The sequence below is a fragment of the Canis lupus genome, chromosome 7 (genome assembly GCF_003254725.2).
Source record: "Canis lupus dingo isolate Sandy chromosome 7, ASM325472v2, whole genome shotgun sequence".
Classification (NCBI taxonomy): Eukaryota; Metazoa; Chordata; class Mammalia; order Carnivora; family Canidae; genus Canis; species Canis lupus.
Genome location: NC_064249.1, coordinates 28,184,659 through 28,211,889, shown reverse-complemented (window position 1 = coordinate 28,211,889; position 27,231 = coordinate 28,184,659). Strand labels below are relative to the sequence as shown.

The 27,231-nt window shown below is 38.6% G+C and overlaps 1 protein-coding gene and 2 long non-coding RNA genes across 4 annotated transcripts in view; 2 read left to right on the top strand and 1 right to left on the bottom strand.

Annotated features, from left to right (window-relative positions):
* The window catches only part of NTMT2 (N-terminal Xaa-Pro-Lys N-methyltransferase 2), a 19,727-nt gene extending 6,891 nt beyond the window's left edge, over positions 1 to 12,836 (top strand). The window contains exons 2-4 of the mRNA XM_025430388.3: positions 5,464 to 5,639; positions 10,854 to 11,103; positions 11,869 to 12,836. Of these exons, the coding sequence (XP_025286173.1) occupies positions 5,464 to 5,639; positions 10,854 to 11,103; positions 11,869 to 12,140 (698 nt within the window). The 3' untranslated portion in view covers positions 12,141 to 12,836. The remainder of the gene's footprint in view (positions 1 to 5,463; positions 5,640 to 10,853; positions 11,104 to 11,868) is intronic.
* LOC112648649 (uncharacterized) lies at positions 10,340 to 27,231 on the bottom strand. Its single transcript, XR_003129186.3, has 4 exons — positions 27,073 to 27,231; positions 16,519 to 16,663; positions 11,863 to 11,921; positions 10,340 to 10,997 (listed from the first exon to the last, which is right to left on the bottom strand). It is a non-coding gene; the product is annotated as an uncharacterized LOC112648649 (long non-coding RNA).
* Positions 18,876 to 27,231, top strand: part of LOC112648648 (uncharacterized) — a 31,103-nt gene continuing 22,747 nt past the window's right edge. Inside the window, exons 1-3 of one of the 2 annotated variants that reach the window (XR_003129185.3) lie at positions 18,876 to 19,821; positions 20,972 to 21,142; positions 23,614 to 23,744. This is a non-coding gene — a long non-coding RNA (uncharacterized LOC112648648). The remainder of the gene's footprint in view (positions 19,822 to 20,971; positions 21,143 to 23,613; positions 23,745 to 27,231) is intronic. The other variant, XR_004817615.2, reaches the window with a different exon arrangement.

Genomic DNA, 27,231 nt, shown 5'->3' with positions numbered 1-27,231 from the left:
TTGCCGAAGTGGGGAAAGTGTGTTGTCCCCTCTGCCCTCCCTTTGGTCATCTTATTCGTGTTAAAAATTAGGAACCACTGAACTAGCCCTCAGCTGAAAAGGAAGAAACCTTCTAAAATTATTATGGTAGGCAGTGCATTATTTTAGAGATGAGAAACACCAGACACCTAAAGCATTCAGGGAACAAATCAAACCTACAGCGTCCCTCAGGGCAATTCCGAGACTTGATGATGACAACGTTCTAGTATTCTTGGCACACTAGACTTTTGGATTCCACCAGAGACCAGTGATAAAGTTTTACTTCTCACTCTCCCCTGCTGGTGAAAAAAATAGTTATGAGTTCAGATTTTTTATGATTCCACATATAAATGAAGTCAGACGGTGTTAGTTTTTAGTTGTCTCACTTATTTCACTTAGCATAATATCCTCAGAGTCTATTCATGTTGTCACAAATGAAGGATTTCCTTCCTTTTTATGGTTGAATAATATATTCCATGGTACCTATGTCCTTCCTCCCTCCCTATCTCCTTCTTTCCTTCTTTCCATTTTTACCATTAATTCTTGAACAGCTAAATTAGGAAGTGCTCACCTGCAAATCTCTTTCATGGAAGGTCTTATCCTTCATAAAGGCATTCCCTAATTGGACTTTTTTTTTTTGCTTATAAATAAAAGATTAACAGGATCTATGATCCTATTTCAAATAATTTCAAACTAAATGTCTAAACTTAGTGTACCTATCCTTTCAGATCAATTTTCAGTTGACAAACAGTTCTAACATCTGGAATGAAGTCTAAAATAACTATAACCAACCATTTAGAAAAACAAAAAGGAAGAAAAAGGAAACAAAAAGACAAGAAGATACTCAGCATACATAAGCATTTAGCTATTAGCAAAAATCTTCCTTAGAGAGTTCACAAGATTCAAATTCTTCTTCAAGGCATATCAGCTTCTATTCTACTTTCCTTTTTGTAACAAGTAAACTATTGTAAGGGTCTTGAGAGTTCAGCCCATAATGTAGGTCCAGAAATAAGTACCATATTATATCAAGAACGAATAGAACTATATCAAGAACTCTTTCTTAGACTACCCCAAATTTCACAGAGACATTGCAATTCTACAAGAGTGAGCTGCTAGATGTATTTCTTTAATAAAAAGGCACAGGCTGATGACTGATCACCTTATCTGAGTCAACTTGCACCATTGCGGGAGCTATCAAGAGGGGAGTACCTGGGGCTGGCCATGACACCTCATATATCGTTTTAGTGAAATGCTCCTGTCAATTAGGTGAAAATGAGAACTCAAGCCCATAACCGTAAAAACCTACCTATTGAGTCTGACCCCTGCTGGGCTTGGCATTCACTTGTGGTCTAAATGTTGCTGGCATAATGGACCATTCCCATTTCCAGATTAAGGGTTTTAATAGACTTCACCAACTAGTTGACTTAAGCAGGTGATGATGAGTGTAGCTGCTTTGCCACTTTGGTTGGATCAAGGAGAGTACTGGGCTGTGGCTTGCTTGTGATCCCAGGCAGCATGCCGGACTTGAGGAAGACTCTATGAGCTGTGATTTCCTAGCCTGGTTTTCTGAGACATACAGAAGAATTTGGAGCACTCACGTCATTGGGTTGGTTTTATGCTTTATTTTTGTCATCCCTGTAGAATTTATTGAGCCACCTGCTATTTATACAACACTTTACTAAGGCTAGGGAAGAGGATTTAGGTAGTGGTTCCCAATGTTTTAAACTTCAAGACTCTCCTTTTAATGTTGTGTTTTCTCAGTTTTTAATATGTATATAAAATGGCAAAAAAGCATCTATATATTTAATATTTTTAAAAGATTTGTGTTTAAAAAAACTATGTATAACAGTTAATATATATGGGGGCTATCTCATATAATGTTAGTCTCTAGAAAATGTACATTGGAACTGATTCTTATATTGTTTTCAGTAAACCCATGACCATTCAAAAGTCCAAACATTGGCTCCAACATCTTCAAGTTGGAAAATACTATAGTAACTCCATAGATGGAATGTTTTACAATGAAACATTATGAGTGGTGTTTTTTGGATTTTTACCTTTTAGATTCAAAATTTGGGACAATGTAATTGTTATTCAATTCAGAGCCAAGTAGTGCATTATTCCAATTTATCAACCTTGGTGTTGCCTGAAGAAAAATTATTCTGGTTAAGCTTAAATAGATTCTCTTTTCTTATACTCTTTCTACTGAAAATTATGACTATTTTGATTTGCTGATCATAAAATTTTTTTACTGTTGATTTTGCTTGGAGCTTTCACTTGTCTTCTTGTGTGTGTGTGTGTGTGTGTGTGAGAGAGAGAGAGAGATGGTTGAGATAAAAAATATGTCTTCTTTAGAATATCACTAATGTCTCTTTGCTTCTTTCTTACTCTATTGCCCAGAATCCAATTCATTCTACCTCTGGATGAACTTCTGTTTCTGAAGCCTATAGTATCTGTTGTAATAAAGACTGATTTCTTTTTAGATCTGATAAATATCTGTCATTTTGGGATTTCTTTTTCATTGGATTCCTGGGCTAATTTCATTCTTTTGACGTATGTCTTCTCTTGATTTTGACCATCATTGGATTGGAATATAGCTTCAAGAAACTTCTGAAGAATGAATCCATGGTAGGTAAATGTATTTCCACAGTTTGGGTATTAAGTTTTAGGCTCAAAATAATTTTCTCTCAGAATATTAATGGCGTTACTTCTTTGTTTTCTAGTGTTTATTTTTTCTTAAGGCTTTTATTTTTAAGTAATATTTATACACAGTGTGGAGTTCAAACTCACAATCCTCAGATCAAGATTCACATGCTCTACTGAATGAGCCAGCCAGGTGCCCCTCTTTTCTAGGGTTTCTAATGAGATCTGTGTTATAAGCCTGATTCTAGTCCTTTGAATATAGAGTTGCCCGATAAAATATTCCAGATAAATTTCAACTTAAAAATGATCAAAAAATAGTTTTTTATATAAGTATGTCCCATGCAATATACAACATTTCAAGCATACTTCTACTAAGCAATTGTTTATTCTTTGTATGAAATTCAATTGTGTGTCTCATATTTTTATTTGCTAAATCTGGCAACCCTCCTTGATAGTCAACCACCTTTCCCCTCTAAATAACTTTAGGATCTTCTACTTCTAGGATTATTATTCTTTGTGTTTTGGAATATTTATTTATTTATTTAAGATTTTATCTATTTATTCATGAGACACACACATAGAAAGACAAAGACATAGGCAGAGGGAGAAGCAGACTCCATGCAGGAAACCTGATGTGGGACTCAATCCCAGGGCTCTGGGATTATGCCCTGGGCGAGAGGCAGACACTCAACCACTGAGCCACCCAGGCATCCCTGTGTTTTGAAATATTAAAAAAAAAATCCATGCTGCTCAGTACTTGTTGGAACCTACAATCACTTTTAGCTCTGGGGAATTTCCTTCTATTATTTCTTTAGTAATTTTCTTGTTTCCATTTCTCTATTATTGAGAATCCCAATTGGCTTGATATTTAGGCCTCCCGAATTAAGTCTTTATAGCTGTAATCTTTTACCTCAGTCTTTCATATCTGTCTTTTTGTTTATGTCCTGACAAATTTACTCAATGTTTTTGATAATCAAAACTTTAATTTCTAAGAATTATCTGTTATTCTTTGAATTATCATTTTCTTGGCATCTTATCTTTGATTTATGGATGCACCAGTTCTCATATCTTTCCAGGGATGTGTTTTTTTTCTGCTTAGTTTTGGTTCAAGTTCTCATCCATTTCCTGAATTATTTCTATTTCTTTTGGGGTCATTTCTAATTGTTTATTTTTATCTTTATCTTTTCTTTCAGACTGCTGTTTTACCCCCATGTGTTTGGAAATAATTTTTATCCATAGTTAGGAATAAAGGAGAGGGTCAATGATTCTAGGTAATGAAGAAGGTTTCCTCTGTTACATATGTCTCCCCTGAATAAAAAGGATGACAAGAAGCTCTACATGTACAGGTAGATCTTAGATCTTACGAAATTCTGATCTGTGTGAGCAGATGAGGTACTTGGAGTCATCTATATGCTAAAATGAGTTGTATTCCAGGATCCTAACACTAACTGCTTTAGGTTTTTCTTTTCTTTTCTTTCCTTTTTTTCTTTTCTTTTCTTTTTTCTTTCTTTTCTTTTCTCTTCTTTTCTCTTTCTTTCTTTCTTTCTTTCTTTCTTTCTTTCTTTCCTTCCTTCCTTCCTTCCTTCCTTCCTTCCTTCCTTCCTTCCTTCCTTCTTCTTTCTTTCTTCTTTCTTTTTCTTTTTTGAGAAGATACTTCCACCATCTAGGATTATACCTTTACTTCCTGCTTTGGGGAGGAAGCATTTGTCCTCTCACTGGTTGGCTTGTAGACAGATTTTTTGATTAATTTTTATGTCCTTTTGCATCTATCCAAGACTACAAGATATTTTAGCTTTGTTCTATTTGCTTTTTGTCTCCCAGACATTTGATGAAATCATGAGTCCATCGGTGGCCCCCCACTCTCATTTTGTTCACTGTTATGTGTTGTTTATTAAAACAACTTAAGGGGGATATGGGGAAGGAGGAAAGACAAATGCGTGTATTCAACCTACAATAGAGGAACCAGAAATTCCTTCCTTTCATCCACTCTTTATCATTTCCTCGTGAATGTCTTCTAATGAGAATATTTTATATCTGAAGAGGTGCATTTTCATCCACCAAAAAAAAAAACAAACAAAAAACAAAAAACAAAACAAAACAAAAAAACCACTTACATACAGTCACACTTACTCCTCAGAAAATGGAACATATGTTTTTCTAAAAGTAAGTGTCTTAAAATAATGCCTCATATGGTTTCTGAAATAATGAGGTTACATAGTGTATGTGAATGTGATTAAGATATTATCTTGTACAGAATAGTTGCTCAATAAATCTTTTTATCTTTTTTATTTTTTTATTTTCAGAAGAAAGACTTCAAGCATATCTTCTGTAATATTAGTAGACAGAGATAGTTCAGTTGAGTTGCTTGAAAAAGCAGTGAAAAAAATAGCTACCCTGAACGTACCTTGTGATTAGAAGGATTAATGATTAAATTCTCATAAAACATTTGGAGCTCAAAGATACAATTCACTATGAAGCTTGTGACATTGCTTATTTTACTATAGTGAATGCTGTTAAATTTTTTAAAAATACAGTATTAAGCTAAAGTTTCATTAAACTATAGGGTTAATAAGTCATGAAAATGCCACAATGCATGAAATACCTGAAAATCAGAGAGGTTAAGAAGTTTTTCCAAAGTTACATAGTAAGTCACTGAACCAGAACTGAAACCCATATCTTCTGACTGTGCCTTTCCTCCACAGCACAAATCCACAGGCTTCTAAGAAGCAATTAAATGTATGATAAGAGTGAACTTCTTTGCCATATAAATATTAATAAATATTCATAATATTTCATTTGCAGTGAAATTGTATGCTTTAACAAGTCAAGTCATCAATGGTGAGATGCAGTTCTATGCCAGAGCTAAACTTTTCTACCAAGAAGTACCTGCTACTGAAGAGGGTATGATGGGAAATTTCATTGAACTGTCCAACCCAGATATCCAGTCTTCTCGGAAATTTCTTAGGAAATTTGTTGGGGTGAGTTATCCAACTGCAGCTTGATGAGGAAGCAAAGTCATTGCAAACATTGAGCTCACATACCTCTTCTGTGTTGTCTTTTAAGTCATATTAAACCCATATGGCTCAGCTAGAAGTTTAGCCTGAAAGCCTATTTTAAGATATTCAGAAAAGATGGATTGCATCAAACCACTGGCTCAACCCACTTGGCATTTAACCATCCTAGTATCAGCTAATCTCTCATGCTTCAGGGGAAGGTGAACTAGCAGTGCTAATATTATAATTTAGGAATTAAGAAGACATCTCTTTTTGAGTTTTACAGATCAAACAGTTGACACCCAGATGATTGATGAGAGATTTTGCCACTTGGGATCATGGAGTGATTTATTGATTTCTGTAATACAAATTCAATATAGCAAGTAAATGCATGCTTATGTTTGGTTTTAAATGATACTAAGTACAGTAGAATCTCTTCATATTATTTAATAAATAGTGCAGACTTTGCCTTGAAAAAATGTGATCTCTTTGAAGCTCTGGTGTTGGGTGAAACTGCTTTCTTACTTCCTTGTCACATGGAGATAGACAGTATTGTGTAGAGGCCAAAATCTTGCACTCCAGAGTCATTAGGTTCCTCTATTCAATGTATAAGCAATGTTGGAATTTTTTCTTAAGGGCTCTAAGTCTCTGTTTCCTGTGACTAGAGCATAACCATAGAACCTACCTCATAGGATAATGTGAAAAACAAATGAGATAATATGTATCAAGTACTTTCTTTGTTGTGAATAATTATTACCCAATAAATCTAATTTATTTCTACTACTACTAATAACAGGCTTTCACAAAATGCATTCATTACAGTTTAAGGAACTTCATGTAGTTGTTAGAATAGACTTAAGCTGCCAGCACAACAAAGCTGCTGTTGTTCCTGCTGAAGACATAAAGTCCTAATTTGCAAACAGATTTTGCTCCAATTCATTTTGAAGTCATCTTTTGGAAATTTGGAGTCCATTTTATTTTGATAAAAGAAACGTTATAAATATTATAAGTATCTGGGTTAGGTGTCAACCTCCTTGGAAGCATGCTGTTAAGAATATCCCTAGTATTGAGGTGAGGTTCACTTCACATCCAACCTCCCTGGAGCACCAAGTGCTGGAGCAGAGAGAATTGGGTCAGGATGGAGCACCATTGGGGCTGACGTGTGTGAACATCAGCTACAGCCACGAATGACTGTGAGGCTAGAGATGATGGCCATGGCTGTTTATGGGTCAGGGCAGCTTGGAGTATTTCTAAATCAGTATTGCTGACATGGAGTGGTTTCTCTGAGATAGCCACTCTGCTAAGCACTTTAGAACTATTGTCTTATGTTTCACAAGAATTCTAAAACATAAGTACTATCATTATCTCTGTTTTTCCCAGTTGTGGAAACTGAGGTTTGGAGACGTTAAATAAGTTGTCAAGGTGATGCAGCTGGGACTTAAGCCCAGCCAGGTCTTCTGACACCAAACTCTCTACTCTTAACCATGACATATTTTTTCCATTTGTCTCACAAAGCAGAAAAATCCCTCTCTCTCTCTCTCTCTCTCTCTCTCTCTGTGAGTGTGTGTGTGTGTGTGTGTGTGTGTACCACAGACCTCAATTCTTTCCCAGCCTGGCTGAAAGCAATCCCTCTTGTTTGCCTCGTGGTGAGGCCGGCTTTGATCCCAGTGCATTTCAGAAGCTTAGTTAGTAATCCAGCTGTCTTGTCACTCCATGTGGAATGCCAGGCTGACCACAGGGATGCTGGTCAGACAGAGCCCATATACACACCCATGGACCTGGGAAAGGAAACAGCCTTGTGCTTGCATATTTATGCTGGAAAAGAGAAGCCTGCTCTTTTCAAACAAATATAAGGAGTCCTTCTTAGTAGACAAGGCTCATTGTGAAATCATGACCTCTAACTAAGTACAAACAGTCTTTTTAAAGAAATGATATTTTGGTTCTTTGACCTTAATAATCTGCTAAATTAGAATCCAGGTCAAGATACAAGGAGTCAGGGAATATGAGTATCTGACATATTTATCCTTATGTCAACTGGGAAAAGACAGATTGTTTAATTTAAAGTTTTGCTTTCCTTTCAACACTTAGTGACATGGGACAGTGAGAAAAGGTGTTTAAACTCATTACAAATATGATTACTTTAGCAAATAAACAAATGATACCAAGATGATGTCCATGGCATGGCTGATAACTTTCCTTAGTTTTAGTTTTCTGATGTGGGGGGAGCAGCAATTTATAAAAAGTAATCAGCATTTGATGGTATTTATCGTTTAACCTTACTCAGAGATTGGATGACTGAAGACCCTGGGTCTAACTTGTTCTACTTAATAGTTTTTATACAGTGGCATTTAACACTTTCCTTTTAGTTTTAAACTTCCTGGGTGAGCTTAAAATTATGTTCTTCAAGACAAAATATGTAGGCAGAATCAAAACTAAAATGAAATTCTTAAGAGCACTTTACTGTTTTATATGAATCCATAATATAGGAAGACAGCATCATAAGTGACAATGAAAATAACAAAACATCTTGTTCTGAAATCATATATCATGCATAGGTCCAGTCACAGTCATGGAAAGACATCAGGTTTCAATAGGGACAGCCATCGTGTCCAAGTGGTGGGAGATGTCCCTGGGTCAGTCTTTAAATACCTCTTCCCAGAGGAGCTTTGTGTGAATGAGAGAGAAATTTGGTGCCAGGATAGCAGATGCAGTGCCAGCACATGCAGTGGAATGGGATAAAGAGAAATAAGCAATAGTGTGGGAGGCGAGCAGCACATGGAATTAGGGTGAAAGGTACCTTTTTAAAATTTGTAAATAACTGTTGTTTCAAAAGTAACTATAGTCAAGGATCACACATCTAAATTGGAGAAAAATACAAACAAAAAGGTTGAGAATTCTTAAGGGAATTTTATTTCAAACATTTTACCTCTCTGAGCCTTGCTTTCATTGTCTAAAAAAGTAGGGAAATTAGACATGAGTGCTTTAAAAACTCTAGGGTTTTACTGAGATCCTTCAAGGTTTTATTGAGAGAATGATAGGGAGGGTGAGTGAGTGAGATCCTGCTTCCCTTTAACCAGAGCATCTTCGTGTTTATTTAGTTCATTGAAATAAAGGAGATCATTCTATGGTTCTAATTCTAAGACTACTTGCTACAATAATCTGAGAAACATGATCTATAGAGACTTTAAGGCCAAGGAATCATAAGAAAAATCTGTAGTTATAATCTCCAATTGAGCATATGAATTTCTACTAACATCATTTTCAGTAGCTTAAAATAATTTTCCTATACTTGTCCCATCTTGTTTATGTTATGGATTTACTTAAAAGATGTTTTCCTTATGGTGTTCACAACGTAAACCTTTAGCCTAAGCCTTTTTTTCTGAATTATCTTAGTTTACTTTAAAATATCAGGATGAGGGAGGTGTCATAGTGTCAGTAGGAATGGCAAACCTATGGTACATGTACCACCACTTCCCTTTCCCATACTCTAGGCAGACATCAGTAGTCAATCACAGAACTCTTTCCTGCTAAGTCTCAATGAAACCTTAGAATTTCTTTTTCAGCATAGCATTAGACAGATACTACCAAAGGAATCAGAGTTGTCACTTAAGGTGACAGCCCTAAGGTAGAACTGGCTTTAAATTCACACAGTTCCATGTTCAAGTCCATTAGCTGTGTGGTATTAGAAATCTTAATTTCCTCAGCTTCAAATTGGGGAATAATCATTATCTTGTGGTATTGTTTTGATTATCATAGTTATTACAGACACAAAGAACTTCTATGTTTAAGCACATGATAAATCATGGCTATTATGATTCCATTTGAAAAGAAGCTACAATTGTTTCCCTTCTTGTTCTTCATTTGGCCTTTTGGGTGGGCTGGAAAGTAGCATTTCTGATGTTTCCTCCTGATCAAACTTCACCTCATGATCCTTAGCCAAATGTTTTTTTAAATCTTTAGTTCCTGTGAAACCAAGAGTAGGCTTTCTCTTTAAGATCCTGATTGGCAGCGTAAGTATCTTATTACTGTAATTTCTAACAAAACATATTTAGCAGTCATCCCAATTGTGACCAAATAATTTGGACAAGATAATATATAGAAACCAAATAGTATATATCTCAAAGTTTCAGCTGTCATATATACATACATATGTGTATATGTATATGTTACTTTAGAGAAGTGAGTGTGAAAAATTTTTCATTGGCTGATTTCCCCCTGTGCTACGTATCTACCCTTCACTTCCAGTTAATTTAGTGTACGGACCTACTTTATAAAAGCAATTTTAGGGAGGAATTTGTGCCCAGTAAACCATATAGTTTTTCTTACAAAGGCAGAAAATTTCTAGCGTGAAAAGAGACGAGGAGACTTTGCTGCAAATACCTTCTATCCATGTGACTGTGTGCCATTGGGGCTGGATTTGCTCTTTCATCCTTTCCCTTCCCTTCCCTTCCCTTCCCTTCCCTTCCTTCCCTTCCCTTCCCTTCCCTTCCCTTCCCTTCCCTTCCCTTCCCTTCCCTTCCCTTCCCTTCCTTTCCCTTCTCTTCCCTTAAGAAAGCAATAAGCTACCATGCACATCCATTTAGCTGTTGACCTGACCCAAATTTACAGTTAATAAAATTCTTTTATTTATTTTTAAAAAATTTAAAAAGATTTTATTTATTTATTCATGAGAGACACACACACACACAGAGAGGCACAGACACAGGCAGAGGGAGAAGCAGGCTCCATGCAGGGAGCCTGACACGGGACTTGATCCTGGGTCTCCAGGATCACACCCTGGGCCAAAGGTGGTGCCAAACCACAGAGCCACCCGGGCTGCCCAAAATTCTACTTTTAAAGGGCTTTCAGTGGCTCAGTTCTTAGAGAAAATTGCCAATTTTTTAGACCCAAGACATTATTTTCCAAAAGCTTACTTTGAAATTCTTTTGAAGACCTACATTTGGATAAAATAAAGAAAGTGAAAACTAGAAATGTTGGATATTTTTTTTGAAAAGGTAATTGGATGTTCTAGAACTTCATCATAGTAGAGGGTGCATGCCTGTATACTTTATCCAAACTCATTGAATGGTATATTTAAAATAGTGCATTTTATTACATGAAACTGACCAAAATAAAGTTGTTTAAAGTGGCAATTGGAGTGTGCTAGACTCAGAGGGGGTTGTCTGTATTTGAAGTATCCCACAAAATACCTTTCTGCAGGGCCCTGGGAGAGCTGGAACAGACTGTGCTTTGGATTGTGGCTCTGGGATAGGAAGGGTCAGCAAGCACGTCTTGTTGCCGGTTTTCAACAGCGTGGAACTGGTGGACATGATGGAATCATTCCTTCTTGAAGCCCAGAACTACCTGCAGGTCAATGGGGAAAAGGTAGAAAGCTACCACTGCTACAGCCTACAGGAATTTACACCCCCACTGGGCAGATATGATGTCATCTGGATTCAGTGGGTCTCTGGTTAGTCCTGCATGGCATGACATCTGCCTTTCTCACCTTCCCACATAGACAAGTCAAGACCTGGGCTATTTGAGGATTTGTGGAGAGGGATCATGGATGTAAAGGGAGATATAGTTGTAGTTGTGCTTAGAGCAGTTAGCTATCCTTAGGCATCATAGATACTCTCCCAAAGCTCTGGTCTTCCCAATCTCTCCCCTAAGATCCTCTGCTACAAGCCTGAAAATTCCCATCCTTAAGGATGGAGTGCCTTTGGACCAACCTAACTCACAGAAGAAAACCAAATATTTGAGAAACTTCAAAAAGTGGGGTCAAAATAAGTTTATCTCCATTTACTGGCAAAAGTAGATTTTTTAAGATATAAATTCCCAGGAAATGAGACAGCAATGAATTAGAGTCTGGTCTAAATGAGTGTGTGTGTCTAAGAGACACAAAGAAGTGATGACAGAGTTGGGTTGTCTGGAGACAATGGCAGGGGCTCATAGGATAGGCAATAGTTTATTTCATGCCTGTGAGGTAGATAGACCAGCTAGTATAATACCTATTTTATAGACAGGACACCAAGCCTCCTCAGAGAGGATACCTGTCTTCTTACCTAAATTCTCAAGCCTCCTGAAACTAGAACAATTCAGGCTATTAAGTAATTCACGAATGAGTGAACAAATGGTCTCCTGATTCTTCACCTTGTGGTCTTTCCTGCCCTCCTACTCTCCTCCCTCCCACCCACCATTTCATCCTGTTCCCCCATCTACTTGGCCTCACCTGTAGGGTACCTGACTGATAAAGACCTTCTTGCATTTCTTTCCCGGTGCCGAGCGGGCCTGAAAGAAAATGGTGTCATCATACTGAAGGACAACGTGGCTCGGGAGGGCTGTATCTTCGATCTCTCTGACAGCAGTGTGACTCGGGACATGGACATCCTCCGGAGCCTCATTAGGAAGAGTGGGCTGGTGGTGCTGGGCCAGGAGAAGCAGGATGGCTTTCCAGAGCAGTGCATCCCAGTGTGGATGTTTGCACTGCACAGTGATGGACATTCCTGATGGGCAGTGGGAATGGACAGCTGGACTGCACAGTGGTGCTTTAGGACAGAGGTGCTCTCCTCATAATTCATGAGGGGATGGAGAGAAGGAATGCAATGCATGTCTGGAAATGGTTAATGTAGTATGTACAAATTTCCACTAATTTTATAAGGATATACACACATTCAGATTTTTCGGAAGATAATAGAGTGAAACATCAGGAAAAATGTTTTAAGAACTACTTGTGTACACCCAAACTATACAAGTGTACACAAAAACAGAAAAGAGATCAATGTTCACAAACTGCCTTGTCAGTGAAGATTTGCATTATGGAGTATTCTGGAATAGGTGGGGTAAAAAGTCTAGACTCCCTTTCTCTGCCCTCATGCTAGATACATTCTATTTCCTTCCTCTTTGGGACTATCATTCTCTTGGACAAAAGTCTCACCCTAATTAAGAAGGCACCAGTCAAAATAATCTCATGAAAACCAGTCCATTGCTTAATTTTGTCTCTAGCCTTTCTCTTCCCAGAAAAAGTATATGTGGTTTCACTTTCTATTTTGGGTCAAATTCACCACCCGATGATGTAATATGGATGTAATTTGATAACAGAAGTCTACATTTCAGTGATGAGGAAGTGTCTCCTTTCAGGAAAAAAAATGTTGTACATTGCAATTTCAGCTGCAAATATGTAAGTAAATGTCATTGATAATCTAATTTTAACCATTGGACTTCGATACTGTTTGCTTCGTTGCAGCCACTCCTGTTTCTTTCATTGATATGAATGTACACTGGAAAGAGAAGGGAAATGATAAATCTGAAAACTAAGCTAAGTGGATTAATTTAAGGCATTGGTTTAATTAAAAATAATCTAGGGATGCCTGGGTGGCTCAGTTGGTTAAGCATTCCACTCTTGATTCCTGCTCAGGTCATGATCTCAGGGTTGTGAGATTGAACCCTGTGTCAAATTCTGTGCTAGGCAGAGGATCTTCTTTCTCCTTCTCCCTTTGTCCCTCTCCACCTCAAAAAAAAAAAATCTAAAATCATTCAAATACAAAATTTAATTTTTATTAGCAGAATGTTTAAATATAACTGCTTTAAGGCACTCCATTATCTTCATGTTGAAGCACCTATTTGTATATTGACATAATTTGTATTTTGATACATATTGAGTCTTGTATGAGATACAAAATATCAATTTAAGTAAAGAAGGTCTACTGCATGGATATGCTGTAACCATAAAAATTATACTTGTATGCCAGAGCTCTAATTTAGGAGTAAAACAATCATTATGAAACATTTACTACTTTGTTATAGGATTACTGTGGTAATTTTAGTCATGTCCTAGAAAATTAAGTCACTTACTTTGCCTCTGGCACCTCTACCTGTTGTGTCACTTATCATGCTCTAGGGTAACATAACAGAATGTGAGTTGGAACCTTAGGAACAAGCCAAAGACCAGAACTAAATCAAATGGCTAGCCATTGTTAAAGACTGAATATGGCAAAAAAAAAAAAAGGGCATTCATATTTTAATCTTCTGCACCAAAGAGCAAATCAGCCAAAACAGTTATTTAGGCCCATTCCAGAAATTTAATGTTTCTTTTATACTTGCACCTTTAATTCTTTTATCTCTTGATTTTCTGCTTTGCCAATACTCAAATGCTAGTTGACAAATTATCAGTGGTCTCTGCTCCTGGGTTCTGAAGCTTTGGAGGAAATAACATGGTTGTCCTAAAAATATGTTCTTTAATTCAGATGAGTCTTGGAGGCTGACCAGCAGTCCCTTTATGTTCCTAAGTCAAGTCACTTTTCAATGCTCCTCAGACAGTTTTCGGATCTCTACTGCTTTATACAATTTCCCATATCCATCCTTAATTGAGGAAGTAGAAGTTGGGGAGTAAATTGCATTAACATCCTCTCTTTGTACTGCTAATTACAAGTACAAGGTAAAGGGAAGAGTGGCTGGAGAGGAGATGGTCATGCTAAGTACTGGACATGTTATTCAAACAAAGGAAGGTTTTGGAGGATTTAAGTAAGGAGCTGATTTTCCTAGTCCTGGGATTAGAGGTGTAGATCGTGTAGAAGGAAGACATTTCGATCGAGACCTCAGACATCTTCAATCTAATTCAACAAGCCAAACATGCTGCTGATGTTCATCAACACATCTGCATTGTGGTGCCAGTGACTGTCTATGTTAATTAACCCCCCAATTCTGTCCACCATCCACCTGCCTCAGAATTATGTGGGAAGGTTTATAAAATAGAGATTGATAGGCTCTGTTCCCATGAGAACCTAGTTCTGTGATGTGGGCTCAGATAATCTGTATTTTTTATAAGGTCTCAAACTGATTTTGATCATTAGTTTTGTTTGAGAATACTAATGGGAAAAGAGGTGTGGAGCTGAGCTATTCAGAACCTCAGAAAGATAAAGCAGGGAAGGTGAGAGCATGGGCCTGTTTCAGAGTAATAGCTAGTGAAATTCATTCTCCACACTGATGCCGGTCTTTCTGAAATATAAATCTGACCATATCATGTATAAACTTTCAATGACTCCCCATCACTGATAGGGTGAATTCCATCTTCTTAGAATGACATATTAAACTTTGTGATCTAGCCCTGCTTTCCCTCTGTAGCCTCAGATTTTCCACATCCCCTGCAGCCATACTTAACTACTTTAGTTCCCTAAAGGAGCTATGATTTATAGCTTTATCAGTTATAGATATGACTTCCTTAGCATAGAACATCTCTCATTCTGTTTTGTCTAGCACAGACTACTTAGATGTTGTTGGCTCTAGGAAAGCTTCCCTCAGCCCCTAGTTGCTGGGTTAGGTGCCCTTACTCTGTGCTACCTTCATACCCCCTGCTTGACATCACAGCCCTCATCATGTGGTATTGTAATCAAGGCTACTTGCTATTTCCTCTGTTAAATTCTGAGCTCTTTAATGGAGCATTCATGGTTAGAGTCTCAGTCATAGGCATAGGTCCTAGTAAAGCAGAACTCAAGCTTTTGTTGAAAGTATAAAAAATGGTATTATAAGTAGAAAGACTTAGGGGCGGTCTAAGTTTCTGGCATCAAACATGAATCAGAGCAAAGCAGCAGGTAGAAAAACCAAGTTTCTGCAGTTGCATGAGCACTGGGATGTGCAAGACTGTCAAAACTGTGATAAGACAACACAAACTCATAAGAACTTGGAAATGCACAGAAACAAGAAGGCAGTGAGTTCAAGGATCAAGCATCTGGGAGGAGATTGTAGCAAGGAAATTAGTTTCTGAGGTGAAATGCTGCCTAATTAGGAAATCTCTTTCTAATAGGAGCCAACCCAAAGGCATGACCAACTCAAAGCCCATAGCTTCATAAGATGAGAGGGGAGATTTCATCAGAGATATATATTAAAATTGTAGGTAGGTCTACAAAGCAACTCCTAATCCTCTTTCATTTTCTGCTATGCAACAAATCCAAAGAAACAAACTAGGTTATAGATGAAGTTAATCCTTCTGTGAACATTGAATACAAGTAGAAAGTGCTCACCTGTACTTCACAGATGAATTAATTGCAAACATACTTGCAATTCTAGATGAACTTTGGAGGACCCCTTAGCTTATGTAGTAATTCATGAATGGGTGCAGTCTTCACCTACCTCCTCTTCTGAGAACCTGAGCCACCACTCCTAAACATCAGCAAAGGAGCATACCAAGTCTTAAGGGGTCAGCAATTTTATAGATTTGGGGCCATCATAAAAATATTAGACAAAATGAATAAGGTCATCAATGTGAAAGATGATCTGCTTTGTATTATGGACACATTTTGGCTCAATCCTGTTTTTTTTTCTTTCTACCATTTCCTGAAACTGGCCTGCTTTGAGTGATGTATTGGGGAGAAGACCTGTGTCAGATATATTCAGCTGCCTGTCATGAGTAATTAAAACCAGTTGTGTTATGCTTTCCTTAGTTCCAGCTGACTCTTTGATGCTTTGGTGTCCATGCCAGAAAACTACCTCTTACAATCATCAGAGGCCAGTGTTTTTGCAGAGGTCATTGCAAGCTAATTAAGCAAATATGTGAAAAATAGTTTTAAATTATCTCAATTAGTAGAGTGTGTGTATAGATGTATCTAGAGTGGGGGTTGAGGAGAGACTTTCAAAATAATAACTGACTTGCAGAGTTAGTGATTTGGTGACAGAGAACTATGCATATATGGTACTTTGTAAGTTCATGAAGTTGGCATGGTCTGACCTTTTGGTACATGACAAGCAAATAAACATATAGGAAATGTCCAAGGAGATCATGGCTTTGTAATGGGAAGGACAGATACATAAATAATAATGAATCAGGCCAAAAAGGACTACAAGAGAAGCATGCACAAAGAATTAAAGTAATATAGAGACCAGAATGACTCACCACATCTCTGGGATTGGAGGGATGCCATACAGATTCCATTCATCCAACATTTTTTTAATGTCTATTATGTGTCATCCACGGCTTGAAGGTCTCAGGATACCATGGAATCAAATCCGAAGATCCCTGGCCTTGTGGAGCCTGTATTCTAGGAGAGTTGGGGATGCAGTAAATATAAATTAGTAAATTACTTTTTATGTTAGAAAGTAGTAAGTTTTGGAGAAAAATGGGAAAAATAGAGAAGAGTAAGGGGGATTGAGAGTCATGAAGGAAGGCTGTAATTTCAAACAGTGATCAGCACTGGCTTTCTTGATGAGGTGACATTTGAGCAAAGAAGTGAAGAGGGTAAGGGACATTGGCTGTGTGGATGTCTGAGGGAGGAAGGGACAGCCAGTGCAAATGCCCCATATCTTGAGTATGCCTGGCCTATTTGAGGAACAGCAATGAGGTCAGTGCAGCTGCAGCAGGGTGGGTGAAAGAGAAAGTGCAATAAAGTATGGGATTTAGGGATATGACTGGCCAGATCATGTATGGTCTCAAAGACCTGGAAGGAGTTTTTACTCTGATCCAGAAGGGGAAAGATTACAGAATTTTGAGCAGAAAAGTGATGATCTGATTTGAGAAAAGAACACTGGATGGAAGCAAGGAGACCAAGTAGATCAGGAATTGGTAAACTGTGACTCATGCTCCGAATTCAGCTTGTTGCTTTCGAGTAAATACACTTTTATTCAAATACACCTGTGTCCATTTGCATTATAACAGCAGAGATGAGTAGTTGCCAAAATGACTGTATGCCTGTAAAGCAGAAAATATTTACTATATGGCCCTTTACAAAAAAACAAAACGAAACAAAACAAAAAACCCAAACCTGTGCTGATTCTTGAATAAGGAGAAAAGTAATGGTGGCTCAGACCAGGGTGGTGGCACTGACAGTGGAAAGAACTGTTTGGATTCTAGATATATTTGAAATGAAAGCCAACTGTGTTTGCTGAATGGTATGTGTGGGAATGTAATAAAGAAAGAAGTTAAAGATGAGTGTAAAATTTTTGACCTGAACATAGTTGCTATCATTTGAGATATGGAAAATGGGTGGTGACTCAGTTTTCATGGTGAGAGATCAGGAATCAGAAGAGCTTAAACCCAACATTTCTGTGTTTTCAGATTACATCAAGTTAAGGAGTTGAGAAGCTGAGTGAATGTGCAAGTCTGATGCTCAGGAGAGAATTCTGGGCTGGAGGTGGAATATCAGCATAGAGTCAGTTTACCAGAAGAATGAGTGAGAATAGAGAGGAAAACAATGGGCAAGCCCTAAGCATGTCAACATTAAGAGCTTGGAAGGAAGGAAAAAGTTGTAGGAGAGACTAAGGAGTAAGCAATAAAGTAAAACAAGAATGGGATATTCTGGAAGCCACTTGAAGAAAGGATATCAAGGGCAGGGATGGATTGTATCCTATCTCTCTGATAAGTCAAGTAAGAGGAAAACTGAGGGAAAACAGTTTTGGTAGAGCAGGCAGGAATAAAAACTGGCTTGCAGTCATTTTAAGTGACTATGGGAGGAAAGGAATTACAGAGAATGGATATAGACAACCTATTCAAGGGGTTTTGCTAGTAATTTGCAAACAAGGCAATGTCAGTCAAGGGAAGTGGGGCAAGTGAAGGGTTTTGGTTTTGTTTTTAAAATGGGAGAAATGAATTATGTGTTTGTACATTGATGGGAAAGATTTGGTAGGGAAGGAGGAAGTTGGGATTTAGGAAAGGAAATGGGAGAATTGCTAGAGCAATGTCATTGAGTAACTAAGAAAGATGGGATCTAGTTTGCAAATGGGGAGATTGACTTTCAATAGATGCATGTTTTTTGTTTTTTTTTTTTAAGATTTTATTTATTTATTCATGAGAGACAGAGAGAGAGGGAGAGGCAGAGACACAGGCAGAGGGAGAAGCAGGCTCCATGCAGGGAGCCCGACATGGGACTCGATCCCGTGTCTCCAGGATCCGGCCCTGGACTGAAGGCGGCGCTAAAATACCGCTAAGCCAGGGGATGCCTAGGTGGCTCAGCGGTTTGGCGCCTGCCTCTGGCCCACGGCGCGATCCTGGAGTCCTGGGATGGAGTCCCAGGATGGAGTCCCGGTAGTGAGTCCCGCGTCGGGCTCCCGGCATGGAGCCTGCTTCTCCCTCTGCCTCTCTCTATATATATCATAAATAAATAAATCTTAAAAAAAAAAAAACCATTAAGCCACCCAGGCTGCCCTAGATGCATGGTTAAATCCCCTCAGTTGCAGGTGGAAGTAAGGGTTTATGTGTGTAGATTCTGGTGAGAAGGTGATGATGGTGATGGAAGTCTACAGAAGTCCCATTCTGTTGGCTTTAGTTTTTTCAGTGAAGTTGGTAAAAAGGTCATCATCTGAGAATGAAGTTTGAGGTGGTGTACTATGAGGTTTGAAGAGAGATGAGAATGAACAAAATAGTCATCACATATGTGGTAGAGTGAATGGACTAGAAGAGTTTAATATGGTCATCAAGCAGCAATTAGGTTCACTCTCATGATCAACAGCGTTGGTCTTCAGCTCATTCTTTTGCATGGATGAAGGCACAAATTAGGTAAAAAGATGGATTTAGCCAGGGTTGTGGTTTTGCTAAGTGAGTACATCAAGAAATTAAGGGTATAAACAAAGAAGTGGATATACTGATTAATCAGGGACTTTAAGATTAGTAAAGAGGTGAGAGAGAATATCAAGAAGCTTAGAGATAGTCAAAAGATAGTTCAGTGGGTTGGAAATCCCAGTGAAATTTGAATTGGATCACTAGAGGAAATGAAGGGATAGATAGATGAACGGACTTAATTAGATTGAGATTATGGAGAGATTATTGGTAATGAGAAGGTCTAGGATTATGAACATATAAATGAATTAATGAGGTAGTATGGAGGGTCAGATCACTGGAAGAGAGGAGTTTAAGAAATGGAGAGGCTAGAGTGTTGGACTGAATCATCTACTGTGTATATTGCAGTCATCCAGGAATGAAGATTGTTCTCCACAGAAGTGGAGATAGTGAAAGTGAACCAGGAAGTAAAACCAGTGGGAAGTAAAGGGATGTATCCTAGGGATTGGTTGGTGACATCACAATGAAGGATAACAGGCAATATGATTTAATTATATGAGATTCAATCCCAAGAATGTCTAGGGAAGAGAGAGAGAGAGAGAGAGAGAGAAGAGAAAAGAGGAAAGAGAAGAGAAAGAAGAGAAGAGAAGAGAAGAAGAGAAGAGAAGAGAAGAGAATGGTTTGGAGATAGCGATGAGGAGCATGGAGGTTACCCATCTTATATATGATTTATATTGTATATTAGACTCTAAGAATAAGTGGTTGTCCTTAATGTGAACAGGCTGGGAAAGAATATTTTAGACATAAATGAAATGGCTGGGCATTTAATAGCATGTACTAAGGCACAGAACTTAAGAAATGGTGAATATATGAATCTGGCTGGGGCATCCAGTTAGACCACAGTGACTGTAGTGTAGAAATGCTGGGGTATGAGAGAGTTTGATGGAAGAAAATGAAGTTGCTAAAATGTGTAGGTTGAGGCAGACTGTGGTATGTCTCATACATTCAGATTTGCCAGCTAAAGGGGCTACCTAAGGTTTGTAGTCAGGGCACTCATTCACCAGGTTTACTTCACAAAGGTAAGGCTCTCTACAATGTAGCAATGGTTGGGGACAGAGAAGATAACCAGATAACCAGCCAGTACAGCAGTAGTTCAAACTACAGATCAAAGGGTCTGAATTTAGGCAATGCCCATAGGAGCAGAGGAAACTCAGGAAAGTGAACTCAACAGGTATTGGTGTTTGATTGAGTGTGGTTAGTGAGAGAAAAAAAAAGGAATCAAGGAAGACTTGACGGATTTTCAACTACAGTAACTGGGTGGGATATGTTAACTTCTATAGTTTAGGGAATAAATGAGAACAACTAAAATGCCTTAGCAGATGACCCACCTTTTAATAGGTAATCACTCAGCAGAAGCTTAATTAATATACCTTATTCTGTAGTTATATATTTTTTTCTTTTGTAGAACTCAACATTCCTTAAAGTATCTTCAAGACTGGTGAGGATTGTGAGGGACCAATCATATTTTTTTCTTCTAAATAGTTTAGCTACTTTAAATATGAACTCAGGAATCAAGGATGAAATATTAATGTGATTAAGTATAAAGCAAGGAGTTTAAACAAGATTTTCTCTCATGCTATGTCTCCACCTACCCCACAAGTCTAGATCTTGGGGCTTGGATGCCCTCACCTGCCCACTGTGCCCCACTGCACCCCAACCAGGGTAAACTCAGGTCTGAAGGGTTTGTATTTGCCAAGACAGATACAAGGGTATCTGCCATCTCTCCTGACCCTGGGAGGATAGAAGACTGACAAGAAAGGCTTGTCAGACATCAGGCTTCTATGCTTTATTTCCACAGTGAAACAAGAGTAAGAGGGAAGATGATGCTTGCTCTGTGAATCCAATCGCTTTCCCCAAACTCAACAAGAGAAGTCACTGCTTTTTTGTGTGGGGAGGAGTAAGAGATAGAAAAGGGCCCAAAGTGTTCCATTCTCCTGTAAGTGGAATGGAACTGGAAATATCAACTCAGGTAAAGTAGTCTAATCATATGTGAGCCCTAAACAGGAAATGTGCCGCCTCATGGACAAAATGTAGGACTAGGGCACTCAGGGAGACAGAAGATAGGGAAATCAACTGGATAATTGGTTTAGCTGGGCAAAAAGGGGAACATTTAGTACATGGATGCAAGGGTGCTTTATAAAACTCAAGGACAAGAGTGGAGCTGGGCCCTAGGATGGAACCAGACAAGAAAGCCACTGGGAACCCATGATATTAGACCCTCTCTATCTCAAGTCTTGGCTTCTCTCTGAGCACATGCTTCATTTTTCTTTTTCCCTGCAGGTGGCATTCTCTGTTCCCTCATCTCCATAACAGGAAACAGAAAACATGTGCCACCAGGGCTTCCTGGTTTGCCTGTTCTGGGTTCAGCCATACCGAGTGACTGACAGAGTGATTGACTCTTTCTCAGTCACCCTTGATCTTGCTCTCCATTCTCATTTCACTGGCTAGGATCATCAGGTCACTAGCTGGCCTGGCCTAGGTCACAGCCTCATTTCTTGTTCACTCAACTATTGCAGCATGACTATGTGTATTCCACCGTCTCCACCCCCAGCTGTGGGCTATAGTTGACACAGCTAAGAGAGGTGAGCTGGGATGATACCCCAAAACTATCTTCAGTGTCTGAATGTCTTCAGTGACTAAGATCAGGAAATAATCAAAAAATTTAAAGTCATGTAACATGTTTATGTCATGCACTAAAATGCAATTAGGCAGTCTCTTGATAGAAACTCTTTGCCAGAGTGTCTTGGAAAGGCAGGCAACACCTGCATTTGGGGCCTTAGCTAAAATAAGTAGACTGCCATTTTCCTGCACCACTGGATTAAACATATGTACAGAAGGGATTTGGGTTATTGTAAGAAGAACAAAAGGATGTCAAGGAAGACTGTCTGGTTGTCACCCCCTCTAGGAATATTTGACAAGAAGGAACAAGGAATGTGGCAGACAAGCCCTCTATGTCTGCCAGATGTTTTCTGACAATACTTATTGTTAAAACTGAAATTTAACTGATGAAAGCCAGGCATGCCAAACAATGAAATAGCCAGTGGCATTTTGAGTCCCATTCATTAAGCCTTTCTGGGTGTGGCTCCAGGTCAAGCTACCATTTCTTGACCCAAAATGTCAGTCTATCTCTGGAATATTAGCCCTTTGGACCAAGGCTCAGAAAGTACATAAGGAGTAGTTCTTTCTGTCTCCTCCTCACTTTGGCTTCTGGAATTTCCTTTCAAATGTGGGGAAATAGTAAGTACTCAGCAAAGGCTGCCTGAGTTCTTTATATCTATGATTTTATTGTTCTACAGCCCTGTGAGATAGATATTTTACATATTTTATATAAATTCTATATTTAATAAGTATGGAAACTGAGCTTTAAAGAGTTAACAGAATAGCCCAAGATTAGTGGCTGATCAGAGGACCGAATGTAATTGGGAACCCAGGGCTGTTTGATAGCAAAGTCTATGCTCCTGAAAGAATCTGTAGGGATGATGGGGACATCTGGGAATACAAAAATATTATGTTTACAATAATTACACACTTACATTACATCATTACGTTCCCATACATAGATAGATTCAGCTAAGTGTTCTAGATGAGTAAAACTTGTAAGTCAGCAAGTAGAGCTTCCTAAACTTGATTTAGTGGTTTTCCCACCTGTGTCTGGGTGAGAGTAATGGCTTTCTCTTTCTGCCCTCCAGAAAAATCCTTGTCCCACTCACATATAATATCAGAAGATTCTTAAGATTATTTTTAAGGGAGATGGCCACTCTAAGACTGGCCCTGAAGCCTGTTCCTGAGATGATCCCACTGCCATTGACTCCTGGATTGGAGAAGTAGATCTACAGTGAAAAGGATAATCCAGAGTGGCCAAGCCTCAGGCCTTCCACAAGAGGCCACAGGCAAACATTCACTATATAAGATGATGGTCCAAAAAGAACTGCTACCCCTCTTTTGGGAAAATCCTGGACTTGTCCTTGGTCTTTGGCTTTCTCTACTTGTTTTCAGTAGACTTATCATTGATTTTTATTTTATTTATTAGAGTGTATTATTAGATCATTCCTCCAAATCTGCAGGAAGGAGGTATTTAGCAAGCTTTTACCACAGTCTAAGCATTTACAATCCATTTAACTAATTTCAGGACATTTCAGAAATTTTATCAGTACAATTCCTTTATTATTTATTTATTTATATATAGAAAATTATATGGTAATTAACTTAACCACACAAGAAACTTGCACTTAAGATTGATTTTTGATTTGTACACTGTTGTTTCAGTAAACCCTGCAGAAAAGTTGTCTTTCCTTATCTTTGGAATTTGAAACTTGATGAAAGCTCTGAGCCCTTTTTCTGTATACACAAGGAATTTTACATGTCAATTCAAGAGAAATGCTAGAATAGAAATTATTATGGTGGTAAACTATCCTTATTTAGACTGAATTTCTTTTCCAGACTTGATTCATCTCAACAGATTCCTTCATTTTTTAAATACATATGTGTCTAAAGAAGGGACCTTTGTAAACTGGAATCTTAAAGGTGGAACTGACTTTGGAAAGATTCCAACCCAACATTTGATTCTGATGGTAAATAATAATGGCAAGTATTTATTGCTTTTTTCTAAGCATCCCTATAAATATTTCAGTATTTTAAGTATTAACTCACTTAGCCTCCTCATGTTCCTAGGAGTTCAGTACCATCCTTATTCCCATTTTACAGAACAGCAAACTGAGGCCTAAAGAGTATAAGAACTGAAGTTATACAGCTACAGTTGTGGCTCTGAGCTCTTCAGCACCATGCAATAGTGCAGAATAACTGCACCAAAGATGATCTAGAAGAGGTTACCTCTGCCCTTACCAATCCCAAGGCCTTGTGTGATCTCTGGATCTTTTCTGATATTCCCATATTCTGCTCTGCGTAACCCTTTTCTCCTCTACCCTCAAACCCCACAGTATGACATTCTAGAAATAAACGAGCACAAACTATAAAATGGCAAATTGTTACAGAATAGATCCTGTCTAGAGCCTCCCTGCTCTTTTGTTTTCACTCTGGGGAAAAAGAGTCTCAACTCTGCTGTCCAGAACCCAAGTGATTCCCTTTCTCTACTCCAGAAGACTGTCCTCTGTGGATGCCAAATGTAGGTAGAGATGGCAGGCTGGGAAAGCAGGACTCCTTTACACTCCTTCTGGAATGATGGAAGACTGCTTGGCAGTGAGAACATGGTAATGGCTTCTCTCACTCAATGTTCTGTGCTTGGGAGAAGTGAGAAGTTGGAGACAACGGGTCTCAGGGAAGTGATGGTTCATTGGCTACACTTTACATGGGCCATGCTGTTTCTCCTCACAGGGATTGCATTTCACTGGTTGCTAATTTGAGGACAGGGTCTAGACAGAGATTGATGAGAAACCCTAACCCTCTCTGGAATGTGGGTAGATTCTGGGGCCTCAAGGCCTGGCTGCACAAGAAGCAGTTTAAGGATCCAGGAGCCCAGATCGTCTAGAGTAGAATATTAGAGTCTTGGCTAAGGACAGATGAGTGCTCTCTACATGGGCCCTGGCCTGGGGTCTGGTGTGTGATATTCAAGTCAGGTTTAACCCATGATGATAAGGAAGAAAGGTGAGGCCAGACAGCTTGGTTTACAAATAGGCATATTTAAATTTTCATTTCTGAGGGAAATGATGATGGATTGCTTTTTTTAAGATTTTATTTAGTTATTTGAGAGAGAGAGAGAGAGAGAGAGAGTGCATGAGTGGAGATGAGAGAGAGAGAGAAAGGGAGAAGCAGACTGAGCAGGAAGCCCAATGTGGGGCTTGATCTCAGGACCCTGAGGCCATGTTCTGAATTGAAGGCAGATGCTTAACTGACTGAGCCACCGAGGTACCCCTGATGGATTGTGTTTAATCTGGAAATGTGATGTCAGTGATCCCTCCTTCAGAGAGATATATAAAAAATATGTTCTAATCTTTATTATTAATTCCAAATTCTTCCAAAGAATAAGAATGGCTTGACTCATTTGTCCAACTGTTTACCCATTCACTAAACTGGCAAGTATTTATTTGGTACCTAATACATGCTAAACACTGTGCTAGGCCCTGGAGGTACTATGGGGAACAAAACGGATTTAAATAACTTTCAGTTTGGTCAAGGGCAGACGTGAAATGAGCATGTATTCAAATAAACTGTAATCTTTATTGTGATGAATGCCATGAAGCAAACACATGAGAAAGAAAATAATGGGTGTGGGATGTCTAATGTATACTTGAGGATACAGAAAGATTTTTCCTGGTCAATAAATCTTAGATTCTTCAGGGTTCCACGTGGGGTGATTTATGAAATGAGAGTTGTGATGAGATTCTCTGAATGGGGTCCCCATAAATGGAGTCTCAGGGGAGAAAGGTGGACTTGGAAAGGTAAGAAATTTCCATCTTTTCTGTACCTTCTCCTGCACTATCCCTCAGCCAGATCAGTGTCATTCATTATTTCATTCCCAGCACCTGGCACAATGGCTAGCATGTAGTAGATGTCAAACAAATGTTTGTTGAATAAATGAAATGCTTTAAAAGCTGACATTTCTCTGTTTCTCTGTTTCTGTTTGAGTGGGTCGGGACAAAGCTGGAAGTAAAGAGACAGATGGAACTTTGGGAGTTGGATTTAGCTCATAAATCCCATGCTTTATACCCTGTAGAATATATGAACAACTTGTAAACAATACCAGAAAAAGGTCCTGAAGGCAGAAGTCAAAGACCAGTAGGAAGGAAAGAGAATCATCTCATTAAAAGCCTAAAGTTTGGTTGAGGCAGTAAGTTCCTGCCAGTCCAGCCTCTTATTTCAGCCTCAGTAGCATTGGTCTAGGGGGCCACACCAAGGAGGTGAGACCCACCTCTCTGTCCTCCAGCACCCTTCAGTACTGCCTTTGAAAATGAAATGAGAACTCACCAGCTCTGGGAAAACAATGACTCAGGTTAGCTCAGGTGGAGGGAGAGGGGAAAGGGGGACATGGAATAAAATACTTTTTCCCTTTTCCATCTTCAATAGCAAGCTTTTAGGATACAAATAGTTTATTTCAGTTAAACTTTTACCTCATTGCTAATGCCAAGTTTCATACTAAAGTCAACAGAATAATTGTACAGGTTCTGGAATGGCCACCTCCTGGGACAGGGCACCATGAAATTTGCCATGTCTTTAATTGAAAAGTGGTTGCTTCTTTCACTTTAGTAGGCAAAACTGTCCCCTCATTTTCCTCACCCTCTAAGCCCCCACTAACCATATGCCACTCTGTGGGACCACTTGCTCAGGGACACCGGAAATAGGTTGATTCTTGTCTTTGTACTTCAACTTCTATTTTCAGTAAAATAACAGCAACCCAAGCTCTATCCTATTCCACTTCTATCCCTTAATCTTTAACTTTAGGAAAGTTTGAATTAAGCTTACCTCTCAAGGACCTGCCATGTAGGCTTTTCTGTCTTTGCTGTTCCTGGAATCACCAAGCACATGCTTGCCTCAGGGCCTTTGCATTTGCCATTTCCTCTGCTTGATAGGATGTGGCTAAACTTTTCACTTCCTTTATATCTCTGCTATAACGTGACTTTATTAAACAGGACTTCCCCAATTCTCTTCTCTCCTCCCTTTTCTCCTCACTTTCTGAATTTTTCTTCAAAACATTTTCAGATTCTGACATCATGTCAGCAACACATCATGTATATATCTGTTTATCTCTTTTCTCTAAAATATGCATTCTGGAAGGCATTGCCTTTGCCTTTTTATTGTCATATTCCCAGCATTCAGTCAAGTGCTGTCCCATGGTAGATGCGCAATAAATATTTATTGAATGAGTAATACAATACAAATACAACCAACCATCAGGGTGGTTAAAAAAAAATCAAAAGAGAACAAAATAAAACCCAGAAATCTTACCTGTCATAAAAAAAGATATCAGCACCGAGATTGAACACATTTCTTATTTGTTTTCTTATGTTTTATTTCCCGATGATCAGGCATCCTGGTAGATTCCTTTATTTTCACAGTTCTAAAGCTCAATGAGTCTCCCTGTGTTTCCACATATACTCCCAACCC